Source organism: Phytophthora parasitica (assembly GCF_000247585.1).
Source record: "Phytophthora parasitica INRA-310 unplaced genomic scaffold supercont2.29, whole genome shotgun sequence".
In the NCBI taxonomy this organism is placed as follows: Eukaryota; Oomycota; class Peronosporomycetes; order Peronosporales; family Peronosporaceae; genus Phytophthora; species Phytophthora nicotianae.
In genome coordinates this window covers 527,162-545,623 of record NW_008649015.1, presented here as the reverse complement: position 1 = coordinate 545,623, position 18,462 = coordinate 527,162, and the positions used below count along the sequence as shown (strand labels likewise).

Sequence of the window (18,462 nt, the reverse complement as noted above, 5' to 3'; positions counted from 1 at the left end):
CCCGAGTTTGTTCGCGCCACCGCCCCGGTGACGGTATCTCTTCGTCTCGTGCTTGTCAGTGTCACAGGCTCTCCAGCACCATTTCGACCGACGCATGGCGATGCATCCGGGTCTTCCCCTCCAAAGATATCGTCTATGGTATTTCCCGACAGCGCAATACTTGTGTCGATCTGCGACAACCTCGTGTTCTCGTCCTCTATGTGCGGGCTTGTGGCGCATAGCGGGCGTTCCGCAGCTTCATCGCTTTCCTCGCTCTTGGATCCGAACAATGCATCAACGGTGTTTGCTGAGAGGGCAACAGTCGTGTCAATCTGAGACGCTGTTACCCTCTCACAGACCGCAGGATCGTCTGGCTCATCATCTTCACTCTGGCCCTCTTTGTCTTCGCTTGCACTTCCCTCTTCAGCGCCGATGATGCCCTGTTCAACCGCATATAGTACTACCGCATGTTCTCCTGCGCGTACACAGCACAAAGCATGTATCAGATACACTGTAGTAGAATGCACACGAAAGACTTACCGATAAACATGTTCACACCCTCGACGCGTGGTTCCTTTGTAGCGTTGGGGGAGTAGTAAGAGTGCAAGCTGGACAGCCGCGTTGGCTTCTTTGACGTCCATCCGACACGCACGAGCTGACGCCATAGATGGCCGAAGTCCACATCTCGCACGTCGATTGTTGATAGCGCCTCCGCTTGAGCTTTTGTCCGCTTGCTTGTTCTGACTGGCATCTTCACTCCAGCCCGCAAATTGTGAACTGGTGGAGCATATCCACCACCCACCAAATGTACGGTTTCCTGATAGTGGGACAGTGTATCCAACCGCAGCCTTTTTATTCCCTGTCGCGGGCTACCTTTCCCAGCTTATATTTTTTTTGCCGCGAAACAGACTTGATTAAAGTATTGGATCGCCGCGTCTGAGCCATTTCCTGTTTATCTTGAGAATTAAGTCGTAAGTTTACGACTTAGTGTTTTCGCTACGTCGTAAGTTACGACGTTGGTAACGAAGGGGTTAATATAAAGCGAATGGCAAGTTCGGGAAGTTGCAGTAGATATTAGCAGCAAGACACCGCGTACTCAAACTTTGACCACACTTGCCCTTCGTCTTTAAACTTCTAGGACGAAGGGCAAGTGTGAAAAGATAAAGCGATACATGCATCCATACATGTAAATTACCTTTGATGGGATAAAGCGCTTCCGGAGGTCGACCAAAGCCGTCGCCGTGCATCACTGTGCAACCGGCCAATAGCAGTCGCTTGGTATCGTCGTCTGAGGTCACATCGCGACGGAGGCTGACTACAAAGTGCTTCATGCTTACATCACTCCAGCAGCTCGTTTAAATTCGTAGCCTCTCGCGGCAATACAGCAGAATTCAAGAGCTCCATTCGCACGGCCCGAAACACAGTGGTGATACAGTACCTGTAGCAGTCATCTCAGCAGCAAATTGCCAGCCCATTTTGCATGCAAGTCTCGGTGTGGGACATCGGCAAATTCCGAATTGTCTGAATGCCGTGACTAGCGCACAAGATCAAGACAACCTGATAACAAAGGAAGCGCTGTACTTCAATCGACCAGCGCGTCATACCGTCGGGAGATCTGTTCATTGGCCACAGGTAACGTGTCCGCATGTGCGCAAAGCACTCCGTGTGACGTCTATCGTACACCACCGCTCTCACCTTGGCCCCACCAAGCTGCAAGGACGGCAAGCTCATTTTTGCTTTTGCACCCTACAATTCTGTCGCTGCCATTCAGTCTTCTCTCGCTCGTCCGGGTCCACGTAGCCGAGAGACTGTAGCGACGCCATGGCGCACATCCAAGAAGTCGATCTGGAGAAGAACTCTGCCAATTCTTACTTTCAATTCGATACCGACGCTGACGTCCTCGTCGAGTACGAGAATGGAGACACCTGGTATGCACGCGCACAGCGGTGGGCTGAGAAAAACTACATGGAGCCTCGCAGCATCGAACGCGTCCCCGAGGACGAGCGTTACGATACATCCCTTGTCAACGTGTGCACTATGTGGTTGTCACCAAACATGGTCATGGGTCACTTTGCGGTAGGAATCCTGGGCAAAGCCATCTACGGAATGGGCGTCATAGACTCGATGCTGGTGATTCTTTTCGCAAACTTACTTGGAGTCTTCCCAGTGTGCTTCTTCTCGTGCTTCGGACCAGTGTTCGGACTGCGTCAAATGATCCTCGGTCGCTTCTGGTTCGGCTCGTATGGGATTCGTGTAGTATCTGCGATTGCCTGTGTTTCTGGACTGGGTTGGGCTACAGTGAACGTGATCGTTGGTGCTGAATTGATCCATGCAGCTAACAACGATGTCCCTGGTTGGGCTGGAATCATCATCATCGCGTTCTGCACGTTCCTCATCACCCTCTTCGGATACAAAGTCGTTCACTACTATGAACGATACTCGTGGATCCCAAATTTCATCGTGTACTTGATTCTGTTGGGTACTTTTATTCATTCTGGGGCGTATGTTCACATTCCGATGGGGAGTGGAAGTGCAGAGGTGTCAGGAGCGTTGAGTTTCTTCTCTGTCGTGTTCGGAACGGCCATTAGTTGGAGTTCTATGGCGGCAGACTACACAGTTTACCACCCGCCGACCGAGAGCAAACGCAAGATTTTCTTCGCCACTTGGCTGGGATTGATCTTCCCTTCAGTCTTCACCGAGTGGATCTCTGTTATCATCATGTCGGCAACGGGACTCGACCCAACTGCCACGGATAACATCTATCTGAACGGCTACAACGATTCCGGTGCTGGAGGATTGATCGGTGCCGTGTTGATTCCTCATCTGGGAGACTTTGGACGCTTCTGCTTGGTTATCATGGCGCTGTCAACAGTTGCAAACAACTGCCCGAATGTGTATTCATTCACGCTCAATATCAAGGTGATCGGTCGTTGGACTCGTGTGGTGCCGCGATTCCTTTGGGCACTCATCGGTGCGATAGTGTACGCGATTATCGCTATTGAGGGTTATTCGCACTTCGAGTCGGTACTCAACAACTTTATGAACTTCATCGCGTACTGGGCAACAATCTACGTCTCTGTTGCGTTGACTGAACATTTCGTCTTTCGACGAGGCTTCCGTGGTTACAACGTTGACGACTACAACGCCAAGAGTATGCTTCCGATCGGCATTGCGGCTATTTTCTCGTTCCTGTGTGGTTGTGCGGGTGTGGCGCTGGGTATGAGTCAGACTTGGTTTGTCGGTCCACTGGCCAGCCACGGCGACATCGGATTCGAATTGGGCTGCATCTTCACAGTCGTGGCGATGCTGATCTCACGTCCACTGGAGCTCCACTTCTTCCAACGCTAAACACTTTTGGCTTGGGTGGGGGATGGCACGACCACCCGTTGAGCTAGATCGTCGACTTTAGATCTAGGTTAGCACTAAAACCGTGTCCAAATGCAATCTTTGTCCAGTACGTTCATTCACTCTGGATATACGTGGACAGCGTCAGTATTCAAGAAGGATTCTACTCAGTAGAAAATATGAGATTATCAAATTGACCACGTATCAAGCGATCGAATAAAAAACAGGCAATTCAGTCAGCATTTAGCGCTACGCTTACCGCTCTTTATAGTTCCTTGGTCTACTTGGCCATCGTTACCAAGAGTCCGTCTTGTTGGTAGAACATGTGCGTGGCATAGTCACCGATCGATGCGCCGATGCTACCGTTAACGCGCATCAGCAGGCCACCTGTCAGCGAGTGAATAATTGTCGCGATGGCCTCGGGACTCAAGAAGCTCTGGACATCGGCGTTCATGCACTGATCGACCGATGCCCGTGGGCACAACGACACATGGTCACTGCAGTGAGAGCCTTGGCAGCATGAGAAGCAGCCGTTGCTGTTCGCTGGAATATAGATCGGCTGAAACACTGTAGGAGCGAAGCGAGCGAGGGACTTTTCGAAATATTTCATGCACACCAGTTTGCCGTCATCACCTACCATTGTACAAAGGGCAACAATTGTAAGTGATAACAGACAATAGATGAGTAACTATTGTACGCACCTGAGATCTGGATCTCGCACGGGTACAGCTCCAAGTCCACTCCTGTCACTGTGATACTCTCACTGAACGGGTTCCGTAGTTCGAGCGACGTCGGAATCCGATTCAAATGAAAAATCGACGGAATGTACAAGAGTGACGAGGTGACAAGAGTTGGCGTCGCTGGGAACAACTCGCTCAAAGTAGGCAACTTGGAAGGGATCGAAAGGACCTTCATCGCTGGTTGAAGAAGATCCAACGAGGTAGTCGCAGCAGACCCCCTAATTGAAATCTATAATCCAGGTTACGTCATGTTAGTATTCAGAAAAAAAAAACTTTAAGGCATGAAAATGGTTACCTCCTGGGCAGCTCCGTGTGTGAAGTATCCACACACAAAGTTCGACAGAAACTTCTCTGCTGTGGCGAGGTCACTCGGCTGCGGGTTGTACTCGAACGTTCCACGAAGAACTGTAGGTTTGCCGCAGCAATTGAGACTGAAATCCGAGATCTTGGCAGAACCCATTCGTGCTCCATCGGAAAATACATCCAGCACCAGCGAACCCAATTTTGTTTGCACAATGGACGGGTTTTGCAAAGAAAACTCCATCGTCATCACCATTGACGATGGTGAACCTCGCTGGATATTGACACTTAGAACCTTAACGGGAGGGTGGCGAAAAGAATCCATCGCTGAAATAAGCGGCTCACCTTGAACCGGAATATTGCTAAGAGCAAGCATCCCCATTCTCGTCTCAACATCCGGGAACGCTCCTTCATTAGCGCGTTTATCGCTAGCCAGCCGCATCATAATGCTTCCATTCTTCGTAAGTAAAGCATTGATAAAACCTGCCATCCCAGTGACGTCTTCGTGCGTATTAAACCCAATCGGGTAGAAATGACTCATATTCAAGCGAAAAGCTCCGTCATCCGTCTGATTGAACTCGCAGGTTTCTCGATCAGACACAAGCGAACCGAGATGATCGCCGTGTTCATTCTCCAGAGTGAGCGCAACAGATAAATTCGAAATCTTCAGAGGCATATTGATAGAGGCTGGCATCTTCACCTTGGCTTTCATGTCGGTACGAACCCGCATGCGTGTATTGGTCACCGGGCCTCTCTCACCTGGTGGTGCCTCGTCCAGAATGACACCAAGCTGGTTCATCTTAATATCCTTAATCATCTGGAAACCCTTGTCAACACCAGGGAAGCTCGTCTCGATTGTCAACCCCACCAGAGCCTCTTGCATCCACACACAATTACCATATTGAGTACCTGTGAGCTTCACAACCACTTGAGAGCTATTACCCTCCAGGTAACGAGAGAAAAATCCCGCCACGGCAGCATTCACTTGCCCCGCGGCATCTACTGAAGGCTTTAAGTGGCCGTTCATCTCCAGATTGTTCATGCCTGGGGCCAGATTCATTCTGCCATGAAGTGATCCAAATTTTTCTCTAGGTGCGTTCAGACTTAAGTCCATCGTGAGCGTACCGATGGACACTGTAAACACAGACGGATTGCGAATTTCAATTTGCGTCTGGATCGGTTCTTTATGTTCCATCGCGCTGCCAGTTCCTGGTAACGCAAAACTCTTCACTGTCACATCTTGGAAATGGTTCATCCCATTCAGCAACGTAGTAATGCGAAGAGGCAACCCTGAGAGCTTCAGCGTCCCTACAACACAGAAACAGTACCAACGATGTAAAATACCGAAAAACACGTCATAGCAATAATCGTAAAAACGTACCGAGAGCTCCATGACACACTACATCCATTTTACCAGCGAGAGTTAACGGAATCTTCTCCTTAACAACGGATGCACGAACGAATCTGCCGAATGCTTTTCCTCTTTCCGCAAGGTCGAGCTCCGTCAGACACTCGACAGAAATATTGCTTCGGCCCACTAGCTCTCCGTCAACAATATCAACAAAGACAGTCGAAAGCGTTCCTAAAGTCACATCCTCACCTTTGAGACTGACATTCATGTGCACATCCGTGATGGTCAACGCCGAGTTAGGACCCAACGGACTTGTAGCCTCCACCAGGACAGCTGTGTCGAGCTGTACAACATCGTTCTCCTTGCCTTGTTCGGGGGCGTGCAACGAAATCCCACGGAAAAACATATTCCCCACCAACGGGTCTTTTTGAGGTGGCAACGAGCTTTCAATCGTCAAATTCTTCATCGCTTCATTATACAATTCCACCGACGTCGCCTGGGGATTACACGTCACAACCGTCAGCTCGGCGGACACATTACTTAGATACTTTGTAATCAATCCGCTAATCGCTTCCGAGTTAGTGCCCAACATTTCACCTTGCAGCTCCAGTAAATTGTACCCCTTACTCATATCCGTCGGCCCCTGAAGCGATGCACAGTACGGATGCGACGGTTGTCCGTCTGCAACCGGTAAACCCGTATTCCCCGACGTCGTTAAGTGTGCCACAAGCGTATCATGCCCCAATTTCGGGTAATGGGCATTGAGACACAGAGCTCCGACCGGTCTGATCGTTGTGACCGACGGGTTGTGAATACATGTCTTGATAGTCGCCACTACTTGTTTTTGGGTCGAATGTTGCATATCAACTTGAGCGATCTGCATGTCCCGCAGTCCGTCCATTCCGCTGAATTTCATCATTTTGTTCAACGGAATGCCCGAGGCACTTAACTTGACCAGTCCACCCAGTAGTCGAACGTGGATGTTCAATTTACTGGAGATCTCGTATTGCACGCTGGGACGTCTCATCATATCCCCTGCAAACTGATCCCAAGCCTTCTTGTCCTGAATTTTTAGTGTTGCATTGGGGAACATTTGATTGTTGGTGCCATGAGTTATCGTCATGGAGGGGGCTTGGAAGGTGCCGACTTGGAGACCTTCATATTTTATACTGAAGTTTGCGGGCTCCACTGTCGCTGGGAACGGGGACGCCGCCATGAGACTCAGACTGAGGTTCAGTGTTACAGAGGTTGGTTGTGGCTGGCTTAGATCCATCCTCTCAATGTGCATGACCGTGTCCTTGATGGCCTTGGTGGCGATGCGTGTGATTTGACTGGATACAACCAAGTATGAGAGACCACATACGAGCAGCACCACACCAGTGACGGTGGCTAGACGGCGCCGGTACCACGGCTTGTTCGATCTCTTCCTCGGGTTGTAGTCGTCATCGTGTAGTCCCAGTAGCGGCTGCTGCGCTGTCACGCGCTCGTCCAAATCCAGCTCGTCTTCCATCAGCTTTGATATTCTTTCTTCAACTGATTTCGACGTCACTAGATCGAGGAACTTTGTAAAATGATAGTTCTGATGATTAATAAGTTGGATACTTCAGTAAAATGATATTGAATCCCCCATCTGACTGACTTCATCAGTTGTCAAACATGAAGTCCAAGGTCGAGAGCGAGGCAGCCAAGGAGAGCAAGGAAGAGACGCCCAACGATGGCCCGGGCTACCCTGTGGGGACTACACTGGTTGCGCGCTGGATGGGCAAAACGGAGCGCACATGTGTCGTGATCGAGCGCAGTACGTAGAGCTATCTCCGCGTTTTTTTATAGAACATTTCAGAGGCTGGTACTATCATTTAATTTTTTTTACTGCTTTGCCCACATAGCGGCGCTGAGCAATGATCGGTTCAAGTATTATGTACACTGGCATGATGTACGCTCATTTTCATACCATTCTTTATGAAATTTTGACGTTATCTAATAAGAATTTGCTTGTGTTACTGCAGTTCAACCGCCGTATGGACGAATGGATCAACGAACACGAGATCGTGCGCCGAGGCACCGACGAGGAGACACTCGAGCTGCAGGAAAAAGACGCCAAGGAGAAGGAGAAAGAGCAGCGTGCCAAGAGCCGCAGCAAGAGCAAGGCAACTGGCGCTGGAGACAAGAAGGACGGGGCCGCAGGTTCGAGTACAGATCCCTCAGCTCGTACTCGAGGGCAAAAGCGAAAGACTCCGGATGATCAGGATTTCATTCCTCAAGAAGAAGAACATGACGAACACGAAGGTATGGATGCCGCCAGTATTCGAGAGCACGAGGAGGTCACTAAAGTCAAGGTACGTATTGGAGTTGGCTTGGGATGTTAAAATTATTTTTTTTAAGCACAGACGATTGTTGGTGCAGAATGTGCGGTTTGTCGAGATGGGACGCTTTCGTATGGCTGCTTGGTACTTCTCGCCGTTTCCGAAGGAGTATTATCCGGACGGGTCAATCGATTGTGTAGGTGCTATTATTCAATCTGCTACCGAATTGCGCTATGGGTGCTAACGTTTTTATATTGGCGTTTAATAACGGTGCAGCTGCATTTCTGCGAGTTCTGCATGGCATTCTTTCGCTTCAAACGCGAACTGAAAGTGCACCAAGAGCGCCGAGTGTGCAACCGCGTAAGTGGCAGATTTTGTGGCTGTATTTTTATTGTCACTAACTTTGTGATGTTTTTCCTACAACTGCAGCATCCGCCAGGCAACGAAATATACCGACATGAAAATCTGAGCGTTTTCGAGGTGGACGGCGCAATTTCCAAGGTTTACTGTCAGAATCTATGCTACTTCGCCAAGTAGGTTTCGTCATGAAACAGCAATGAGATGATTCGGTATCCTAAGTTTTTTTTTTCTCTCATTACTGCAGGCTGTTCCTGGACCATAAGACGCTTTACTACGACGTGGACCCGTTCCTATTCTACATTATCTGTGAAATCGACTCGCGTGGCTTCCATCCGGTGGGCTATTTCTCCAAGGAGAAATACTCGGAGCTGGGTTACAATCTGGCTTGTATCCTTACGTTCCCATGCCATCAACGCAAAGGCTACGGTCACTTCATCATCCAGTTCTCATACGAACTCAGCAAGAAAGAAGAGAAGGTGGGCTCGCCTGAAAAGCCTCTATCAGATCTTGGACTCGTAAGTTATCGAAGTTATTGGACGCGCGAACTGCTGCGTATTCTACGAGACTATCCGGAAAAAGAGGTATCCATCATGGAGCTCACTCGGGTACGTAACGAAGTCTAGCCGTGGTGTATGACTTGAAATGTCTGTAGCTTATTTCTACGTCGTTTCTTTCAGATGACGTCCATCAAGAACGAGGACATTATCGCGACACTGCAACACCTCAACATGATCAAGTATCTAGGCGGACAGTACGTGTACGTGGTTCCAAGGCAGATCGTGGACGCGCACCTGACAAAGCTGACGAAGAAAGGCCCTCAGGTCGTTCCTGAGAAGCTGCACTGGGCACCGCTGCACTTGGACATTAAGCGCGACAAGTGGTCGTTAAAGGCAATGACAGCAGACAAGGAGGACTAGAAACTAAGACGAGAAATATCGTAATTCATGGCAGTTTTTTCCTTGGTCTACTGGTTTTCTATCTATTAAGATCTTTACTTCACGATCTTTTGTGTTTCTTGTTATGGGTTTGCTACCTTTTGGCAAGCCTGCTGGAAGTCTTCCTTCTGCTCCGGAGTCATCTCGCTCTGCACATTCTGGAGGATGTCACGGGTGTACAATGACTCGGAGCACTGCAAGTGATACCATTCCGTGATCATGAAGCCTTCAACGTGGATGAACATGAATCCGAGTTGCCATTCGCCCTTGGCGATGCTTTCGGAGCAGACTTGGCACGTGGTGGTGGCGATGGGGGCAACGCGAGCCACGGGGTGATCACTGCGGCGCCAGGAGCTACTGGACCGCGGGCTGGTACCCGGCGGAGGGACTTGTGGGAGCTCGTCCATTTTGGATACTTTATAATTTGACCTTTTGGTCGGATTTGGCTAGATTTGATGGTGGGATTGCACGTCCTGACTGCAGTACTGGTGCTGCTTGACGCTGAAACGAGGCAAGCAGACAAGACTTGGAGTTCAGCGCTAGAGTTAACAGTTGGGAGGAGCTTGCACGGGGAGGAGTTTGCTAGTCGTTTTGGGCGAGAGGAGGCGAATCCAAAAGTGCAGATGGGGCTGAAGCGCTGCCGATGTAGAAAACCAGTACGACCGGACACTCACAAGGCGGCGTGCAGTGTTGTACACTGTGATATTACCTTATATTTCAAGGCGTGCTTGATTTACAGGGTGTCGGATCAACAATGGCCATGTTCAGTCTCACTGCGACTCTCAGATCCATGGCTGCTTTTCCGACTGTCATGGCTGCTTTTCTAGGTATGAGTGGCTCAGGTTCGTCGCTGCTGAAATGAGAGCACCGACGCTTCCTACACAGCTTAATTGTAGTGTGTATCCCCGGTCTTCTGCTTGCATAAACTTTTCTCGGTACTTCTTGTGGGTTGTATTTAGTTTCAAATAGGTGTCCTGGAAGTGATGACTGCTCACTTGGTTCTTGGTTTTGGTTGTCTCCATCGCTAGAACCTGGGTTTTATGAGAGCACACAGGAATCAGGTTGGAATCGGTGGGTTTACTTCTGCGCCGTAGTCACCTCGCTCTTCAAACAGTCCTGAAGCGACTTGGGTGATACCATTCCTTCAGCTTGGGATGGATAATCATGAGCCCAAGTTGCCGCTCACTGTACGTGTTTAGGTGCTACTTGTAAATTACAAGTTCGTTATTTGAAGCAATAATAAATACTGCCATAATTTAATTTCGGTTCCGTTGGAGGCCATGATTTTCTACATTGATCCGTACATGTTTCAATCCAGTAAGTATCCAGGATTGAAAAATATTTTCATTCGCATTTCGGCTAAATTCGATCTTTATAAATTTCTGGCGTTTCATTTTTGATTCTGGCGCCCGCCGGTAAGATACCGAAGGAACCCGTTTCCCCAGTTCCAGAGACCAGCGGCGACGCGCCTGCGCAGCAACGCATGCATGACGAAGCTCCTCCGCGTGGTCGCTCTGCGCGCGCGGCCCAGCACCTTGTTGCAGAGTCTGGAGGTGCAGATACTGCAAGCAGCGCTGAAGATAACGCCGAAGACACCATAGGAGATGGAGATAACGCTGAGGAGACCTGTGAAAGCCAGAGCGTCCTGTCGGACAGGCCTAGAGACCGGCAGTTCGATGTAGAGGTGGGCGAACAAATGGACGTTGAAGGCTGTGGAGACGTAGAGGCTGGGCGGTCTTCAGAAGCGGATGTTTTCGATGAAGATAGTGGCAGTGCAAGCACCAGTGATGTTACCACAGTGTTTGTGGACCCACCTGTGAAGTATCATGCCAACTGGGATGTGTGGTAGGTGTACTTCGTGGACTATTGCCGTCGCACGATGCAGGTCATTCCAGTCAAGGAGACAATGTCCAGATCTGAAAGAAACACGCGTCTCTCCAAAACAAGGTAGGGTGCGGATGAAAATGAGCTGGTGCCGGAGGGCTTCGACTCGTACCAGCGCACCTATATCTGCACCCACGGGTGGAAGAAGCGCAAGTCGCGCAGCGAGGGCAGTCGGCCGCGCCAGCACATCCGGCTTACCAACTGTCCTTTTCGTTTCGTGGCACAGTGGAATTTGGCGCGTGGGGAACTACAGGTGAAGAATGGCATCTTCTCACACAACCATCAAGTATCCCCAGCGGCGTTTGCGACATACCCCACGTCCCGTGGTGTCTTTGATCCGCTGGTCGGTGCTCGAGTTCAGGGGATGCAGGAAGCCGGCGCAAAACGATCACGAATCTACGACTACTTATTGGAGCATGACGAGAACGTCATTCAAGCTGACGTGGACAATCTCGTCCGTGAGCATTCCTCTACGGGGACAAAGGTGGATGATAATGAAGCGATTGCTAGAGAGATTGCCCTCTTTGCCGCAGCTGATCCGGAGAACCTGGCGTCTGTTGCTGATACAGACTATGGAGACACAGGAGTGATTTCAATGGCTTCTGGTCACATGAGGAGCGTGTATGCACGGTTTAGTGAGCTTCTGCTCGTGGACTGCAGCCACAAGACGAATCGGTAAGCCGTCACTCAAAGATTTGTGAAATCCTGGAAGTATACATGATTTATCAAGGTAATCCTTTATGTTACCATGTTTTATTCTAGATACAACTACCAGCTTCTTACGTTTATGGGGATGAGCGAGTCCGGTGAGGGGGCAGTGGTTCAGCAGTCCCTAATTGAGGCTAACGGCGGACTGGCACATGGGGAGGGCTATCTCCCACTTCAAGAGATTTCATTCGATGCGGAGTAATTCGCTGCGCGTTATTGTAGTGGACAAGGATTTAAACGAGATTAAGGTGTTGGAGTCTGACTTTCCGGAAGCTCGCGTCCTAATTTGTCACTTCCACGTGATCAAATACCTGAATGAAAAGCGATCGAAGCCAGAGTTTGGAAAAATTTCAGGTGATGACGCCAGTCAGATTGATGCGGCGGTGCACAAGATCGTCTATGCAGAATCCGAGGAGAAGTACAACGAGGCGCACGAATCTCTGAAGGGCATATGCGAACACTGCGGTATGAATGATTTCTTCCAGTATTTCGAAAAAAAATTGGCACTCAAGCACTGAAAGATGGGTTTATTATCTACGGGTCTCTTTACCACATTTCGGCAACCACACGAATAACCGCTTGGAGAGTTTTTTGGGTGGCTCAAAGAAGGTGTGGACGGGACTATGAGTATGTCAAACTGCATCAAATCGTTGGAATTGCAAAGGCGTCCCGTTACATGTACGAGCAGGACTCGAACGATACAAGCGTCTTTCTGATCGGTGGACTCTTCAAGGAGCGTAAGTTACGTGTGGATGACTGGAGTTGTGACTGTGATTTTGCTGCTTCGACGTGTTTGCCCTGCCGCCATACAGTAGCGTACCGCAAACACCACAATGTGGGTGGTCCAGTGATTCCATGGAGTCGAATCGACGAAAGGTTTGTGCTTGCATTGTTAAGTACTGGAAACTTCCACTTCTTAGTACTGGATTCTTCCATGACTAACATTCTCATGTACCATTGTTTTTCAAATCCTGTATTTGTACATGATGACTTAGATGGACAAACCCTACCTAGGAACTGAAGAAAGTGCGTCAATTTGCCTACGAGAAATTCACAGATTCAACTCCTGGTTCTGTCAAAAAAAAAGTAAGAACTCGCTCAGAACGCTATCGAGAGGCTGTACGCGTCACGCATTTGATTGCCAGCGAAATGGCTGACATCGAGGATGAGGCAGAGTTTGAGGACATGCTTAAATTTGTGATGAACAAGTGGAGAAATGTTCGACAGAAGAAGGTGGCAATTGAGAACGAAACTACAACTGCGTCGGGGTTGGAGCGTATTTCACAGTCGAGACGATTCACGGACACTGATGTGAAGACGGAGTTTGGTATTGACAGTAGTGATGAGGAAGACACTAATACTGGAAGCGCGAAAGATGAATCTACTAAAGACAAGCCTGCGGATGCATCGAGTAATGTATCTATTCGTCTCAATCCAAAGTGGGAGCGCCCAAGACGTCGAGAAAGAAAATTATTGAAGGAGAGAAAGCTGATAGAAAAAGGTACGAAGCTGCTGAGGAAGGCAGAATAAAGGAGGTGAGGTCACCTTACTTGCCGTTTTGAACACTTTGGATAGAGTACAACCGGACTTCCGCGAGGTACAAAGGCGTCTGTCTGGTGTGAGTGTGAAGTACGGGGACGCGGAGACAATAAAACCGAAGCTGCAAACGATGAAAAATTCTGTACTGGTACAGGACGCATTTTACCTTCTCCTGACGAAACTACTGGATACGTGCCTGAAGCTCCTTCCGCTCTCGAATTCGGAAGAGGACGCCATTTCTGTTGATAGCTCTCAACCCAGCCAAGAAACGACTCAAAAGAAAAGCGAATCTGTGGAAACGCTGGTTATTAAGGACGTTGGAAGCTTTTCTCGGCAGCAGATCGAGACTTTTAAGCGTGTTGAAAACTTGAAACGAGTGGTGACTATGGGCTTGGATATGCATAAGTGGCTACTTGAAGTTGGAATTCCGTCTCATCCGGCTCAGTATCACGATAAGAGTCGTCAAGTAGCCGCTGAAGTGTTATCATCGTACCCTTACACGAGAATCCCTGGGCTCCCCGATGCACCTGAATACAGCTACGCCATGCTATATAGAGCTGTCCCACCAATGTGGCTGACGGACGCAGCCATACTAGCGTTGTGTTGGCGGCTTACAAACGACTACTGCTCCTCTCGTTTTGCCGGATTTCTGCCATGTGTTGCTACCACGAGGCGTAAGCGAAACGCCAAAGAACGGCCGATTGAAGAAGCTGTATGAAAGCGTGTACTACAGCAAGTTGCGAAGAGGGGGGTGAATACTGTTATGCTGGCGTTGAATTTCGACAACTTTCACTGGTGTTGTGTGGTGATTAAAGTTGGTGCGAAGCGTATCTTTTACTATGACCCGATGAATCAAGCCGCTTACAACAACACCGCTAAAGCTGTGGATACAAATCTCAAGATAAGCGGGCTGCACGAGTACGACGTGATCGCACAGAACAATCCCATCCAATTCGATGGGCATAGCTGTTGAGTTTACGTCTGCTGGATGTTCGTGCGCCAAGTATTGACTGGCCGGCACCTGGACATTAGTGAAGCGTCGCTAAAAAACGCCGCTTCGAGCTCTTCTACTACCTGCTGTCGGGATGCCTTCTTCCTCTGGAGAGACCGACTTCAGCAGACACTATGACAAGCGACGACACGGAGGAGAAGATGCGTGCCTCTACAGCTGCCGGCGGGGACAGCGATGACGATGACCTTCCGCCTACACAACGTGCAGAGAAGTAAACGCATGAGAAGGACTCGTAGACTCCGTAGGTAGGATTAACCATAATGAATGCGTGTTTTATCACAATACATTTCACATTTTCGTCATTAGAAGAAGGTCGAGCAGCTTTAGCAAAGTTGAGGGCAAGGATCCATTCATCTAGTGACAAAAGTCCGAATCTTGGCATGGATCTTGGATGATCACAGTATTAACCCTGCACATTGCTGCAAACATTACAAACCATTGTGTAGTTCCATGATTGATCCATGTAAACGGACAGGATTAATCCTGGACAACGGACAGCCACACATTACGAATCTTCCGCGTCCTCAACAAACCTTCTCGTATCTTCCCCATATGGGTAGTCATTTAAGATGGGATTTAGCATCCAGGATTAATCCTGGCCTCAGACGTGTACACACCCATGTAAATAATCCTGGCCTGCAACATCATCCATTTAATTTTATTGTCCAATGGCGTCAAGCTTGCAATATTATAATAATACTTTAACCGCTTCAGACTTCATGTCGACAGAAATACTCCACTGAACAGCACCCCAAAGCCGACGGCTCGCCAAGGAAGAAGATAATCTGCTCATACTTCCTCAGCCTAGCGAGCTTGCCGGGTGCAAAAAAATATTTCCTGCTGATTTTTAATCTTCCAAAGGTAAATATTTCATCAAAACATGCACCTCATTTAAAATTTAATGAATAATCTTATTTAATACAACTTAAATAAAAAATATTCACGCAGTTTTTTTATAATGATTGATTTTAGGTAATCTCTACTCAGGTTGTGCTTTTCTATATGTACTCGACCGTGTGATTGTGCAAGTAGTGTGTATTGTCTGTGTTGTAACCTTGCGTAACTTTACTCGCCTGCTGAAAAAGTATTTTTCTTAGAATTCAATACTAGTGGTAAGTATCCTAAAAGTATTGACTGCTTGGCGTGGTGATCTCCACCGCAGAATCTGTGTTGTAAAAGGGCGATATTTCCACGATAAACCAGAGGTCTGGTAACACCAGGATGGAATGGGTGTCTCGGTTGTGAGGATCTAAGAATTCAAGAGTATTTTATAAAGTACGATGCGTTGATACTACTTACATTTAGCTTGATGCATGTTCTTACTGGTTTCTTCAATCTACTTTTTCGCTCTAGGCGTCTACTACTGTGCTTATTGACAAAACGGGTTCTACTTGACTACGTGACGATACTCGGACGGCACTCGACATCGAATAACATCTTCTAGTCATGCTGTCTTCTGGCAAGCCAGCTGGAACTCTTTCTTCTGCGCCGGTGTCATCTCGCTCTGCACGGTCTGAAGAACGTCATTCAGGCCACTGCCCTGTAGCGACTTGGAACATTGCAGGTGATACCATTCCATGAGCATAAAGCCCTCAACGTGGATGAACATGAGTCCAAGTTGCCACTCGCCCTTTGCGATGCACTTGGAGCAAACCTGGCACGTGGTGGTGGCAATGGGGGCAATACGAGCTACAGCCTGGTCGCAGCGACTCCACGAGTTACTGGAGCGCGGACTGGTGCCCGGGGGCGGCACTTGCGGGAGCTGGTCCATTTGAGTCGCCATCGGTTGCTAGGAGTAGAGGTTTCTTGGTGTTACTTGCAGTCGAGACGAGACTGCAGCGGAAGTTTCGAGTTGGTGCTTGGTTGACCGGCGCAGACAAGACTTTGGTAGAGTTCAGTCGGTCTGTGTGAGAGTAGGCGAATCCGAAAGTGCAGATGGGGAGGACGGACGCGGAGGAGTGTTGGGCGCTTTAGTACCGGTGGCTGTAACTGTGGCGAGCTGTTGATGTGCGCGAACGAAACTGGGTCGGTCTTTTCCACGAAGTGAGGCTTGATTCACTGCGTTGTTTGGTGGTGCAGTGTGTCTTTCCAGTGACTTCTGGGGCGATAGCTGCTGGTTTTCAACGAAGTTCTGGGGGCTCAGGGACCTGTGACGATGGCAGTGAAATGCGTTGTGCTACTGGCCGAGCGGAGGCTCCGGAGCTCTGGAGCTCCAGCGGCGCCTCGCTCTGCGTGACTCGGAGTCGCAGCCGTTTTTTTCGCCGGCGTTAAAAGACGTGGCAAATCGTCCGGTTGCACGAGCTCAGGTACAACATCACAACATTGCCGACATAGCCAAATCTCCAAGTTAGGGTGAAGTTGGGCTGAATCTACAAAAGCCGATTACTTGACGGGGCTCCCAGACCCGCATAACCCCGAGACAAACACCAACGCGAGCGACTACGCTTGATTCATCTGTAACTTTCAACTGCTGGGCGTTCGACGTTCGTGGCGCCGCACAAATTCCGCGGAGCCGGTCGGAGCAGCCAGCTGGGCGTCGGCTGTCCTGGTTGCACCGCGCCGGAGCCCGCTCTTGCTCCAGGGCTGGGCTTGTTTGGTCCGATGCACGGACTTGGCGGACGTGCGAGTGGCACTTTCTGGTGGCAAATTTTCTGCGCTTGCAAAAGCCGAGCACCAGTGGCTTGGTCCGATCTCTAAATTTGATCCCGTGATGAGGGAACACTTTTTTCAGCGGCTCCGCCTCGACGCCCCAGGGCTGACGCTGTAAGCAGACAATGCAGGTACCATCTCGAGGATGTCATGCGGTCGCAAGGGGTGGCTTCGCTGCGGTTGTCCTGCCGCCGATGTGTTTGGAGGGCGTCCAAGCGGATTCATTTGTTGATTGCCTACATTGACACCTTCACCTTGGTTTATGGGGTTTGCAAGTCCTGCTGTGGTGACCCTACCCATCGCATTCTTTCGTGTCTGCTGGAGTGAAGCGCTCCCTATATCATGTCGGTGTTGGTTTCATGTACGATTCAAGGTTGGTTTTCCCAATCGGTTAGCCTTGTCTGCCACATTGGTGTCATGAAGGACGAGCAGAGACACGACCAGTGGAGACGAAACCCAGTCGCCATGGTGCTGGCGGGCCGATGTAACGCAAGCCGAGGGTGATTGCCCGTGAACTTTTTTCCAAGGTGCCAACCCACCCAACCGATCCAAGTCCGTCCATCCTGCGTAAAAGTCATGTTTCACTCAGCAATTGGCAAATTTTGACAAATAATGGCCTATTTTTCATGGGAACTCAAAAGCCTTTCAAAATTTGCCCGTGATCTGCCCATACAGATCCGGGTTCCTATGACGGTGCGTTGCTGGCTTCGTGGTGGTTACCTAGGTGTAGTTATGAGCTAGCATACATTTGTTCGACGGTATCCTCCTTGTTGGCGTCCATGATGCCATGTGGCTCATGCGTAGGTCATTCCTGTTCGAATGAATGGCACAAGAGGCGATGACCAGCGGATACGGAGATCTGGATCACAATGTGTGCGTTTGATCAAGTGGCTACAGATATATCCTCGCGATCTCGGAAAGCAGATGCCGAAGAGCTTGTAGAGGTCGGTTACGGACTCGGTAAAGTTGAAGAGGACGAGAGAGACAAAAACCTGCGTGTGTCATGACAAGGCTCCGCGCAGGTCGTCCGTTGGTCAGCTTCGTCGTGCACATGGCCATGAAGAGGAGGCGCCCCAAATGATGAGCCAAAAGATGGCAAAAAATGGTAAAAGGTGGTAAACCGTGAAGCGTTTATTGCTTCAACTGCAAAGCTACATGGATAGCGCGTGCCAAGGCCATCCTGTGAGAAGGAGCTCGTTCGTTCATCGAAACGCAGAGAAGGGCTCTGATCTTGGCATGCAGCAACTTCAAGCTTCATCACGTAGAAAATTTGTTCACATTTGAATAAAAAAAAAACTTTACCGAGCTGCAGATCAGCAAGAAACGATGCAGGTAATACTACTTGCATGATAAGCCA

General features: G+C 49.4%; 9 protein-coding genes across 14 annotated transcripts in view; 4 read left to right on the top strand and 5 right to left on the bottom strand.

The window, feature by feature from the left end:
- The window catches only part of PPTG_12083 (hypothetical protein), a gene marked incomplete at both ends in the record, with an annotated part of 1,234 nt that extends 504 nt beyond the window's left edge, over positions 1–730 (bottom strand). The window contains 2 exons of the mRNA XM_008908292.1: positions 80–454; positions 520–730. Of these exons, the coding sequence (XP_008906540.1) occupies positions 80–454; positions 520–730 (586 nt within the window). The remainder of the gene's footprint in view (positions 1–79; positions 455–519) is intronic.
- Positions 731–1,010: 280 nt separating this feature from the next.
- On the bottom strand, positions 1,011–7,271 carry PPTG_12081 (hypothetical protein). 4 transcript variants are annotated; one of them, XM_008908289.1, is made up of 6 exons: positions 5,965–7,271; positions 5,746–5,901; positions 4,360–5,672; positions 4,026–4,293; positions 3,584–3,957; positions 1,011–3,448 (listed from the first exon to the last, which is right to left on the bottom strand). In XM_008908289.1, the coding sequence occupies exons 1-5, from the start codon at positions 7,223–7,225 to the stop codon at positions 3,605–3,607; spliced, it is 3,351 nt and encodes a 1,116-aa protein (XP_008906537.1). In that variant the 5' UTR covers positions 7,226–7,271; the 3' UTR covers positions 1,011–3,448; positions 3,584–3,604. The 4 variants fall into 4 exon arrangements, with proteins under 4 accessions (XP_008906537.1, XP_008906536.1, XP_008906535.1 ...); XM_008908288.1 differs by having other exon boundaries at positions 5,746–7,271; XM_008908290.1 differs by lacking the exon at positions 1,011–3,448 and having other exon boundaries at positions 3,469–3,957.
- On the top strand, positions 1,088–3,553 carry PPTG_12082 (hypothetical protein). Its single transcript, XM_008908291.1, has one exon. The coding sequence runs from the start codon at positions 1,801–1,803 to the stop codon at positions 3,325–3,327; it is 1,527 nt and encodes a 508-aa protein (XP_008906539.1). The 5' UTR covers positions 1,088–1,800; the 3' UTR covers positions 3,328–3,553.
- Positions 7,272–7,315: 44 nt separating the features above from the next.
- PPTG_12080 (hypothetical protein) lies at positions 7,316–9,345 on the top strand. 3 transcript variants are annotated; one of them, XM_008908284.1, is made up of 8 exons: positions 7,316–7,513; positions 7,602–7,648; positions 7,722–8,051; positions 8,119–8,214; positions 8,295–8,378; positions 8,448–8,551; positions 8,623–8,983; positions 9,056–9,345. In XM_008908284.1, exons 1-8 carry the CDS (start codon positions 7,372–7,374, stop codon positions 9,293–9,295), a joined length of 1,404 nt encoding a protein of 467 aa, XP_008906532.1. In that variant the 5' UTR covers positions 7,316–7,371; the 3' UTR covers positions 9,296–9,345. The 3 variants fall into 3 exon arrangements, with proteins under 3 accessions (XP_008906532.1, XP_008906534.1, XP_008906533.1); XM_008908286.1 differs by having other exon boundaries at positions 8,623–9,345; XM_008908285.1 differs by having other exon boundaries at positions 7,316–7,648.
- Positions 9,312–10,039, bottom strand: PPTG_12079 (hypothetical protein). The gene has a single exon (XM_008908283.1). It carries the CDS (start codon positions 9,718–9,720, stop codon positions 9,397–9,399), a length of 324 nt encoding a protein of 107 aa, XP_008906531.1. The 5' UTR covers positions 9,721–10,039; the 3' UTR covers positions 9,312–9,396.
- A 757-nt stretch (positions 10,040–10,796) lies between these two features.
- On the top strand, positions 10,797–12,423 carry PPTG_12078 (hypothetical protein; the record flags this gene model as incomplete). The annotated part of the gene is made up of 4 exons (XM_008908282.1): positions 10,797–11,153; positions 11,265–11,872; positions 11,960–12,003; positions 12,128–12,423. 4 exons carry the CDS (start codon positions 10,797–10,799, stop codon positions 12,421–12,423), a joined length of 1,305 nt encoding a protein of 434 aa, XP_008906530.1.
- A 631-nt stretch (positions 12,424–13,054) lies between these two features.
- On the top strand, positions 13,055–14,671 carry PPTG_12077 (hypothetical protein; the record flags this gene model as incomplete). The annotated part of the gene is made up of 4 exons (XM_008908281.1): positions 13,055–13,406; positions 13,483–14,156; positions 14,271–14,362; positions 14,482–14,671. 4 exons carry the CDS (start codon positions 13,055–13,057, stop codon positions 14,669–14,671), a joined length of 1,308 nt encoding a protein of 435 aa, XP_008906529.1.
- A 1,063-nt stretch (positions 14,672–15,734) lies between these two features.
- Positions 15,735–16,731, bottom strand: PPTG_12076 (hypothetical protein). Its single transcript, XM_008908280.1, has one exon. The coding sequence runs from the start codon at positions 16,237–16,239 to the stop codon at positions 15,901–15,903; it is 339 nt and encodes a 112-aa protein (XP_008906528.1). The 5' UTR covers positions 16,240–16,731; the 3' UTR covers positions 15,735–15,900.
- Positions 16,732–16,919: 188 nt separating this feature from the next.
- Positions 16,920–18,164, bottom strand: PPTG_23078 (hypothetical protein; the record flags this gene model as incomplete). The annotated part of the gene is made up of 3 exons (XM_008908279.1): positions 16,920–17,149; positions 17,645–17,668; positions 18,098–18,164. 3 exons carry the CDS (start codon positions 18,162–18,164, stop codon positions 16,920–16,922), a joined length of 321 nt encoding a protein of 106 aa, XP_008906527.1.
- Between the last annotated feature and the right edge of the window lie 298 nt (positions 18,165–18,462).